The 10,328-nt window shown below is 43.2% G+C and overlaps 1 protein-coding gene across 1 annotated transcript; it reads left to right on the plus strand.

The window, feature by feature from the left end:
• The first annotated feature begins 260 nt into the window (after positions 1-260).
• On the plus strand, positions 261-10,116 carry LOC118771699 (GTPase IMAP family member 8-like). Its single transcript, XM_036519706.1, has 6 exons — positions 261-293; positions 1,257-1,321; positions 1,654-2,355; positions 2,998-3,705; positions 4,525-5,226; positions 10,040-10,116. Exons 2-6 carry the CDS (start codon positions 1,303-1,305, stop codon positions 10,114-10,116), a joined length of 2,208 nt encoding a protein of 735 aa, XP_036375599.1. The 5' UTR covers positions 261-293; positions 1,257-1,302.
• The last annotated feature ends 212 nt before the right edge of the window (positions 10,117-10,328 follow it).

Consider the following 10,328-nt stretch of genomic DNA (forward strand, 5'->3'; position numbering starts at 1 on the left):
GCATGCAATAAAGCATGCAATAAATAAATATATATTTTCCACTGAAGTTCACAATGTCTAGTTTATGACAAATACAACATTGGTACATTGATATTCTGTTTTGTTAAATATGTTTCAACTTAATTATTCAGGGGCATGAATAAGCATGGGCACTGTGTATGTTTACCTGGGACAAGAATGTTGTCTGAAGAATCAATGTGTACTGCTCCTTTAAGGAGGTAAACAGGTATGTAAATGCAGGAAGCAGGAAGAAGTTGACCTGCTGAGTGACTGGCAGTGGAAGGATTTGTGAGGTACGAATAAATGATATAAATCAGAATGTACGTATGGTATTACAGACAACAGTTAAAGCCAAAAGGACTGCTTAAAACATCCAAGTATTATACCTTTAGGATGGGTTATACTGATATTATCTTCTCTTTTTTTCCCTTGTGTTTTGGTATTTTGGAGCTTGGATGTCTGAGACACAGGCAGACCAAGTAGGAGTAAGCAGAGTCTGGTGCAGGTCACAGCAGGCCTGGGTGCACTTAGGCCGGGTACTACCTCATTTATCATGCTGGCTTACATTTCATTTTGCCTGACACCGTCCCGTGGATTAAACTGCATCTTGATACAGGAGTGTAGGAATTATGTGTACAGTAATTTTGGCTGAGTATTTTTGGGGTGTCAGGGAAAATTGGTATTGAACTATCATTCTTTGTATCCTTTTCCTGGAGGTTTGGATGCTAAGGATTTTTATTTTTGTTTTATTTTTGTGTAGTTGGAAGTAGTATTGTCAACACTATTCTCATTGGGTCTCAATATTTCAGAACTATTGCTAATTTCTCTTATACAATGTATGATTATTGTTTTTGTATACACAGCATATGGTTCACTGTATCCCCACTACCTATTATAAAAACGTGTAACTACTGTCTGTTATCCATTGTTGTATTCAAAGTATTGTACTCTATATGCTAACAGTCATTCATAGACAGGGTCCTTGAACATATTTATGGTGCAGTGTAACTCATTAGTTAGTCAGCTGATGGAAATATTATTAAAATGCACATATAAATAAATTAGGCCTTAGATGTTACACTGTGTTTTTTATTCTTATAACAGTGAATCTTACAGTAGATGATTAGTAGGGATTAGCTCTTTCAGAGGAGATAGGGGGGAGGAGAAAAATCATTTATATGCAGCAGCTGAATACATGACATTGTTTCTGAATACAGTGTCTGAATCTAGAAATGAAGCTTAAATTATTGTTTTAGATACCAGAGGTTATGGATTGACAGGAAACAAGAGAATCTTTAAAGAATGGACAACTCCTGTCAAGGTGAGATATCTGTATCTGTAATCCTATATGCGAATACAGAATTTTACAATGTTTGGTAGTATTGCTGAATGTTATTAAATTAAATATGATCTAAGAAACATCCAAAAACACAAAGCTGACACCTCATTATGAATATAATACATTCTTCTCATTTTTACGCAACAAATGCTGTATTTTTTAACCCTTCTATTTGTTTTGGCCTCATCTACCAGATATCCTGATGCAAAGTGAAACTCCAGCGCTCATCATATCTTTCATGAACAGTGCTTTAGCACTAAATCCTTTAAATAGTTTCTGAGGAGAGCAGGCATTAATTGTGTTCTCTCTGACAGGGAGAGCACACCTTCTCTCAGAGCTGAGGATTGTGCTGCTCGGGGGGAGCGAGACTGGGAAGAGCTCTACGGGAAACACCATCCTGGGCAGAGAGGCGTTTCTGACTGAGCGCAGAACGGCAGTGTGCGCAGAGAGGCAAGGGAAAGTAGGCCCGTGGCAGGTCGCTGTGGTCGACACACCAGGCTGGTGGTGTGACTTTAACGTGCGCAACACCCCAGAGTCTGTCAAACAGGAGATTGTGCACAGTGCGTCTCTGTGTCCCCAAGCTTTCCTCGTAGTCATTGATGTAGATGAGTCATTTACAGAGGCAGAAAGGAGATCGGTGGAGGAACATTTGGAGCTTCTCAGTGAAAGAGTATGGAGGAACACTATAGTGCTCTTCACCTGGGGAGACTGGCTGGGAGACACAAGCATTGAGCAACACATCGAAAATAAAGGGGAAGCCCTCCAGTGGCTCATTGAGAAGTGTGGGAACAGGTACCACGTTCTCAACAATAAGAACAGAAACGATGCCACTCAGGTCCAAGAGCTGTTAGAGAAGACAGAGCAGATGGTGGCTGGAAACAGTGACTGTCCTCTTGCAGTCAACAGCATGCTTTTGCTGAAGATGGCGGAGAGGAAAAAGGACGTGGAAGAGGGAGCAAAACAGAGACTCAAGAAGGTGCAGCAACAGAGGGAGAACCTCAGCTCACTTCTAATTGGTGAGTTCGTCTCTGACCGCGACTGACGTCATATAGGTCAAAGGTCAAAGTCTACTGACAGTACAAATAATTAATAAATCAGTCAAAACTGATTTGCCCTAGAATGTTTTTTGCAGGCATGTTGCAATAAACTGCTGAGCAGAAGACATTTTCCACAGGGAAATAAAAAAAAACAGAAGTCAGAGCCAGTTTAAGAGAAATCTCTGGAACAGGAGGTCACAAGACACTTCTGGAAAAATAGAGAGACTAAGAGAGAGACTAATAATGAAGGCTTGTAAATAATACCCATCAGTTCACTATTAAATCCAGAGACTGTTCAGTAAACTATCACACTCCCATTATAATGCAGTAAAATGTTACTTTTAATAAAATACAGTGTCATTTGAAACCAAACTATAATCCATTTAAAAGTGAACACAACTTTATCCTTCTTACATGCAGTATGTTTATATGCAGAGTGACAACCTACACCCTCTGTGGTGTAGATAACAGCTCTGCTGAGGTGTCTAACCTGACAGGTGAAGAAGGAACCCTTCTCTCACGCCTGAGCTCTGCTATCGCACATTTCTAAAAGCGGCTTCTGTTTGTCGAGTTTCCAACCGACCCGCTGGAAATGAGCGAGGTGTGTTCTCTCTTTGACAGGGGTGTCGCACCAGCTCGCGGAGGTGAGGATTGCACTGCTGGGCTCCAGAAACACAGGGAAGAGTTCAGCAGGGAATACCATACTGGGCCGAGAGGAGTTTGCTACAGAGAGAAGGACTGCGAGGTGCCTTAGGAGAGAGGGCGAAGCAGGCGGGAGGCGGGTCACTGTGGTCGACACCCCAGGATGGCTGGGTGATTCATCTGTAAACCAAACCCCAGAGCTGGAAAAACGGGAGATTATGCACAGTGTGGTTCTGTGCCCCCCAGGACCCCATGCTTTCCTTTTGGGCATTGATGTCAGCACCTCTTTCACAGAGGAACAGAGGAGATCAGTGGAAGAGCACCTAGAGCTTCTCAGTGAGAGAGTCTGGGGACACACTATGGTGCTGTTCACATGGGGAGACTGGCTGGGAGACACAAGCATAGAGCACTGGATTGAAAGTGAAGGAAAGGCCATCCAGTGGCTCATAGAGAAATGTGGAAACAGGTACCATGTCATCAACAACAGGGACTGGCGTGACAGCACTCAGGTCACAGAGCTGCTGGAGAAGATAGAGGGGATGGTGGCAGGAAGCAGTGGCGGTCCTTATGAGGTGGAGAAATCACTCTTAGATATGGAGAAGAAGAGGAAGGAGGTGGAAGAGAGAGCACAAAAGAGACAGACCCAGGCACAAGAACAGAGGGAGACCCTCCGGTCACTGCATGTGGGTGAGTGCATCTCAGACTGACTCACATCTCAGGACGCTCTGACTGGCAGCTGCATAAACCATCTCAGTGCAGTCACAACACACTGAATACGTGTCATTGCTTCTTGTACACCACGTGACACAGACTACTGGATGGCTCATCCACTCGCTGTGAGATACAGTATGTTTCCCCTTTGCTGCGTTCATGTACACCAGATCCTTACCATGCCGGCTTAAGGTTTCTGTGGTGCTCAAGCTTGCTTCCACAAATGTACAAATGTAAACAGGAAGGAAGCGAGGGGTGGACGACACTGCTGGGATACAGGTTCAGATAAATGTGGAGAAACTAAAACTAAAATGCAAACAGGAATTTTGAATAGTTGGGCCACGATGCACCCGTGAGGCTATGATATGCAGCAAAGCTGAGGCAGCACACTGCAGCTATGTTAACCTGTGCTTCACACACACTTAGTAGCAATGTACGCCCGGAGGCGTAGCTGTAAAAACAGGGCAGCAGATAGCAGCGAAAGTGTCACTAACCTACTTTCCAGCAGCACTCAACATCTGCATTTTGCACTTTGAACTCCATGGCGTCCCTGCCAAGATCTGAACTTCAGAGCTTCTGACTGACGTACGTTTACATGTAACCATTTATCCATTTGGCATCTCTCCATTTGGCAGGCTCTCATTCAGAGGGGCTTCCAAAGCAAAAGGTACATTAGTATATATCATAGATACAAGAATGTCAGTGTAGTTCCACAAAATGTCACACAGATTTGAACAAATGTGTTAATGTATGATTTAATATTCCAATGATAGTGGTGTGTTCTCTCTTTGACAGGTGAATCGCACCAGCTCTCTGAAGTGAGGATTGTCCTGCTTGGTTCTGGAAACATGGGGAAGAGTTCGGCAGGGAACACCATACTGGGCCGAGGGGAGTTTGTTACAGAGGGAAGGACCACAGTGTGTCTTAGGGGAGAGGGTGAAGTAGGTGGGAGACAGGTGACCGTTGTTGACACACCAGGATGGCTGGTTGATTCTTCCACACGGACATCTCCAGGTATGGGGAAATGGGAGCTTGCACGCAGTGTGTTTCTGTGTCCCCCTGGGCCCCACGCTGTTCTCCTGGTGGTCGAGGTCAGCGTCTCTTTCACAGAAACACACAGGAGAATGATGGAGGAACACCTGGAGCTTCTGGGCATGAAGGCCTGGAGCTTTGCTATAGTTCTGTTTACCAATGGGGAGTGGCTGGGAGACACAAGCATAGAGCACTGGATTGAAAGTGAAGGAGAGGCCATCCAGGGGCTCATAGAGAAATGTGGGAACAGGTACCATGTCTTCAACAACAGGGACTGGCGTGACAGCACTCAGGTCACAGAGCTGATGGAGAAGGTAGAGGGGATGGTGGCGGGAAACAATAGGGGTTTGTTTCACTTTGAGGTGCAGGACACTGCAGAAGAGGAGGAGATGGGCTATCTGATGGACACAGAGGAAGACACAAAGACAATCAGAAGGAAAACCAGCAAGTCCTACCCTCCCAACTGTGAGTTTTCTGTTGTCTCTAATTGTTTTACCATGCATTGTTTTACCAGTAAAAAGGACATGCTCTTTGGGGCTATATTTCAGAACACACAGAAGGACCTTGGCATTCTTATATTGTAGAAAAAGAAGGACGGCCTCGAAAAATTCCGGTCAGATCTACTTTAAAACAAAACTGCCCAAAACAGAAATGTCACTGACACTGAACATATCAGTTCATGCAGAATAAGTTATGCGTATCACTACAGTAAAAAAGGCACATGCAATTACACAGCATACATCAATCAAAATCCATAACAAATAAAAAAGTTATGCTTTGCAAAACAATAATAAAACATTTCCAGTGCTGAACGGTCTTGCTTGTTTATTCAGGGATAAAAGTACATTTATCTGTCTACAGAATTCTCCTACAGTGTACAGTATGTTATTTTCAAAAAATCTAACATCTAACATGCTGTCTTCTTTGACAGTGAGTGCACAAGGAACCTCTGGGTCTGAGGCTGTGAGCAGCTCTGGATGTGATGCCTGGAATTCAGCATTGGGGTTTGGCAGTGGCTGTGTTTCTGGGCCAATGAGTCCTGGATACTCACATGAAGGTTCTGTATTTGGGAGTGTCAGTTCAGGCTACTCTTCCATGAGCTCTGAATCTGGGTTGGTGAGCTCAAGACACCCATTCACCAGGCATGGATACAAGTCTGTGGGTAAGTCACGATCCAGGGGAATCAAGTCACCAAAGATGGCCACACGCAGGCTTGTGTTGAGACCTGCATCCAAGCCACATCTGAACCCAGGAACTTAGGCTCCGCAGTGCAACAACGACCGGGAGCTCACATCAGCTGTTGCTGTTTGCTTCCATTTGAAAAGTTCTGTTCTGTGAAACTGACCCACAACTCCACCCCCAGCCTCACCTGATTGGCTCTTGTTATCGCACAATGGCCTTTTCTCTGGGAGACAATCGGTGTGCCCAGCAAAAGATGGACAGAATGTCCATCTAATAATACCTGCTCGTTGGAGTCGAAAGTATCCCTATTGCTAACTGAAGGGAAGGAATTTTTAAAAAGAAACTCGGATTATTAAGATTCAGCTTGGGCTTCCTTTGAGATTACACTCACAGTCATTAACTTCAATTTCCAACAACGACAACCAAACGACAACCAAAAAAATCCAAAATCACATACTCATCCACAACAAGCAATATCTCCTGCAGAACACTTTTGACAAATCCGGCAGTTAATATGAATGAATGCCCTCCTCATCCCCTCCCCCGCACACATATATCAGAGGTCCAGTGCGAATGTAAAATTCTGAACACAGGGTGTTTAACACCAGCGTGTGCGTGAGGTCTGGCAGCCGGTGTCAGTTGGAGAGGAGAGAAGGCGAGAGGAGTGGAGAAACAGACAAGGGTCTGGAAGAGCAGCGGAACGTTAAAACAGTATGACCTTTGCAGAAGCTCTGCTAATCTCCCGGTTTCGCCCGACGACATTAACACGGACAGCTCTTTTTTTTTTTTTTTACTGCTGCGGATGGGTTTCACAGCTCTGCGCTTCCTGGGAGAACGGTACAACGTGCATCGAGGAGATTAAAGAAAATGACTCTTCCCCACACAGCGCCAAGGTCACTCAGACTGTTATGTTCCTTTCATTGTGCCAGGATGTGCTCATTGGATTATTTTGGAGGGGAAAGCAAAGCTGTAATTATTCAACTGCAAGTGCATGTTCAAGTGAGCACTGGGTGCTGAAAACGAATGCTGAATCTCAGAGGAAAAAGTCCGCTGGCCCCTAGTGTTTTCTCCCACTGCTGCATGACGCTGTCCACCCACATCCATTCCTTTGTATCTGTCTGACCGATGTGTTGCATTTCCTTTAAAAAGGAACAAATGGTTCCAATTCGTTGGGCAAAGATAAAAGAGGCAAACGTGTCCTTGCAGTATTAGATAGGGATTCATTGCGGGGCAGGATATTTTAGACCACACACAAATCTGCTTTTGTCCATGCAGAGAGGGAGATAAAAAGGGATCATATAAGCCATGATGGAATGGTGAAAGGGAACATTCATCAGCATTCAGGTCTGAACCGACCACAGTAGCTTTGCAGGTATTCTTCTGGAGCTTTTGCTGACGAATCAAAGAAGGACACAGGGATTTTGAGCGACTGATATCTTGCCAAAAGCCGAATTGCCTTGGCTTTGCAAGCACTGTCCCAACAACTGATTTATGCTCAGATCTGAGAAGCATCTGCTTTTTTTGCAACATGTGCTGCAATGATAGGAATCCTTTATATAAATGTTATTCCCGACATTAAATGAAAGAATACTCAATTTAAAATGTTGCTTGTAAGGAAATATACAATGTTCAATCACTTTGAGGGTCACTGCAGTTGTATTGATGGATATCCAAATATGCATGTTAATTCAGTCATTGAATAATTCTGACCATAATGGCAGAGTTATTAATGATGCCAATATTACCCGGGCAGTGATGAGAGGGGTTTTCACACATTTACTGGGCTGTATCTTTTCTTTCTTATTCTCTTGTTTAGCTTGGCCTCTTGCATTATTCTGCCCTGTTTCATTTCTCTGTCTTCTGTTTAACCTTCGAGTCCTTTGCCATGTGGACCGTATTACAATCCAAAACTTCAAATGAATTTTATCCTTTCACCTACTGTGGTCTTATCATTATCCAATAAAAGTTAAAAGCTTGTATCTCAGCATTATGTTCCTGCTTACTGACCTTACTGACCACTGGCTGGTGTGAGAATAGAGGCTTTAATTCTCATAATATTGGATAAGGCCCTCCTGAGTCCTTGGCACACATATTAAGTTGGTCTAGTACTTACATAAACATAAAATTATATACAATAACTGTGTGTGTACAATAACAAACTGTGATTGAAACAGTCACACATTTTTACAAAACAGAAACATTTTCAAGAGAAAAAAAAGAGAAAAATCTCTTATTCAAAAATGAAATTTTTCATAAGTATATAGGTTAAAGGAAACATTTATCCATGGTTGTTTATGGTTGCACACCATGACATTGTAATTACAGTGTAGCGTTTTCAAAATGGAGTTCATACCAGTACCTATAAACACATATCTTACATGTTATGGTGTCATCCCTCTTTTCAATATTTAGTTTGCATGATTATGAGGTCTCGCATGGTCTTGATGGTTGCCAATATCATGAGTTGAATCTAAAGCTTGTCATCAGCTATTCACTATCCCTTTAAGAATATATGATCAGAGACTGTGTGGAAATGTGTAAGGTCAGAGGTCAAAGTTCATATGAGGTCACAAACTAGAAGAAAACAGAGGGGAATGTTTGCGCAACAGTTTCTGCTGTTATTTCCTGTAAAAAAAATATCAAGCAGCTGTGTTTCTGAATTTGCTTACTGTCTTGCTAGAACCATTCATATGTCTTGAAACCGGACCCAGGATTTCTGAACGCATGAAATCGCCAAGAATCATTATCCAATAAGCGCTGTGATTTGCAGGGTTTCTCTCAATCAGAGACTGGAAACTAATGAAATAAACAGTTTTGGGGTCACTAGTAATGAGCTGGCTCATTGTTTGCTTTTTCTGACTTTGTAGCGTGAGTCCAGAAACGCATGATAATTTCCTGACCGGAACCTGACACCTATATCTGGAATTAAAATTTAATATCATTACCAAGCAGGATCCAGGACATTTTGTGTTCCCACAGCAATCACACTGAGCTCGTTTAACCCCACAGCTTATTACAGCAAGGTTTACTTTTCTGAAAATCTGGGTTGCAATGGTCTCCTTTCCAAATTCCTGTACTGGTGAGTGGAAATTTCCTTACTTTACAATGGCCTCCAAGCAGAGGCTTCCATTGTTGCTGCCTATACAGACCTCTGGCCCTGACTCTGTCCAGTAAAGCCCAGGAGATTGTCTGAGTGGGATGCATTCTCATAAAGACACAGTTTCTCATGAATGGGAAAGCATGTGAATGCTCTACTGTACTCTACATACAAATGGAGGATTTCTCTTTCTGCAGCGTCACTGCCCACACCATGGGGACTTCCTGCGATGCCGTGCAGCTCCTGCAAATCCAGTAATCCTTTTGAAAGCACCTTGGATCTCAACCTGCTGCTTTTTCTCCATGCTCTCATCCCTCATGAAAAAAGAAAAGGAAAATAACTATTTACATAGCCAATTTTCTCCAAATTCAGCCTAAAGCACACTACACTGATTCCTGGCATTAAATAAAGCACAGCATATTTTTCATCCTGTCTACTACCTCATTTATTTTTAATACAGCATAAGTGTGCAATTATTTAAACCTAAAAAGTTAAAAACAGAGATAATCTGTGAGAATCGGTGTGGATGAACTACAAATAGTGAAAAATAATTAAATTCACAGCAAATTATACACCAATCGCAACCTTTTCATGCCCATCTGCACCAATGCATAGGGTAACACTGACAGGTCTGTGTGTTCATACGGTGAACTGTTCGCACCACTGAGCAGGTTATACTGCCAGTCTGCCTCTTCAAACAGGTCAAAAATGTGTACCTGCAAGCTGTTCACCCCAACAAAAAGGTTGTCTGTTGGAAAAATAAATAATGCTCTGTGGTGTAGAGAGAAGCAGCTGAGCGCACATGATGTTTTGGTGTGGGGGTCAGAGGTGACCCCCCCACCCACCCTTGCAAAGATAACCCCGTTAATCTGCCACGTCCCGCACACCTGCGCCCGAAATCCAGATGCAAGGCGCTGTGGAAGCCGGGGATTTAGACAGAAATGCCTCTGTGAAGCCAGCTGCCCTGCGCTGAAGGTGTGGGCCCGTCCGCTCACACAGCTTTCAGCTCTCGGAAGACTCGAGAACCCTTTCACCCTTGTCAGGACCGCAAAGAACAGGAGCTTTACAAGTGGTGAAACAGCAAAAAGAATTTACTTTAAGCTCAGCTGGCTTTGACGACTTAGATTCTAGAAATACAGTGACGGTAAAACAAGATCTCCTAAAAGCGGAACAGCAGAGAAATGACGGGAAAAATATATGCTAATATTTAGAATACCCATATGTATGTATTTCATAGAGGTCCTTGCACATTCCAGAAACATTTCAGATGTTTATCAGACCAGATGTG

This window comes from Megalops cyprinoides, chromosome 25 (assembly GCF_013368585.1).
Source record: "Megalops cyprinoides isolate fMegCyp1 chromosome 25, fMegCyp1.pri, whole genome shotgun sequence".
NCBI lineage: Eukaryota > Metazoa > Chordata > Actinopteri > Elopiformes > Megalopidae > Megalops > Megalops cyprinoides.

Bases quoted from the DNA above. Each gene is read 5' to 3' on its own strand.
- LOC118771699 (XM_036519706.1), top strand. The intron at 2,356-2,997 runs GTGAGTTCGTCT...TCTCTTTGACAG, and splicing joins CCTCAGCTCACTTCTAATTG to GGGTGTCGCACCAGCTCGCG. The intron at 3,706-4,524 runs GTGAGTGCATCT...TCTCTTTGACAG, and splicing joins CCTCCGGTCACTGCATGTGG to GTGAATCGCACCAGCTCTCT.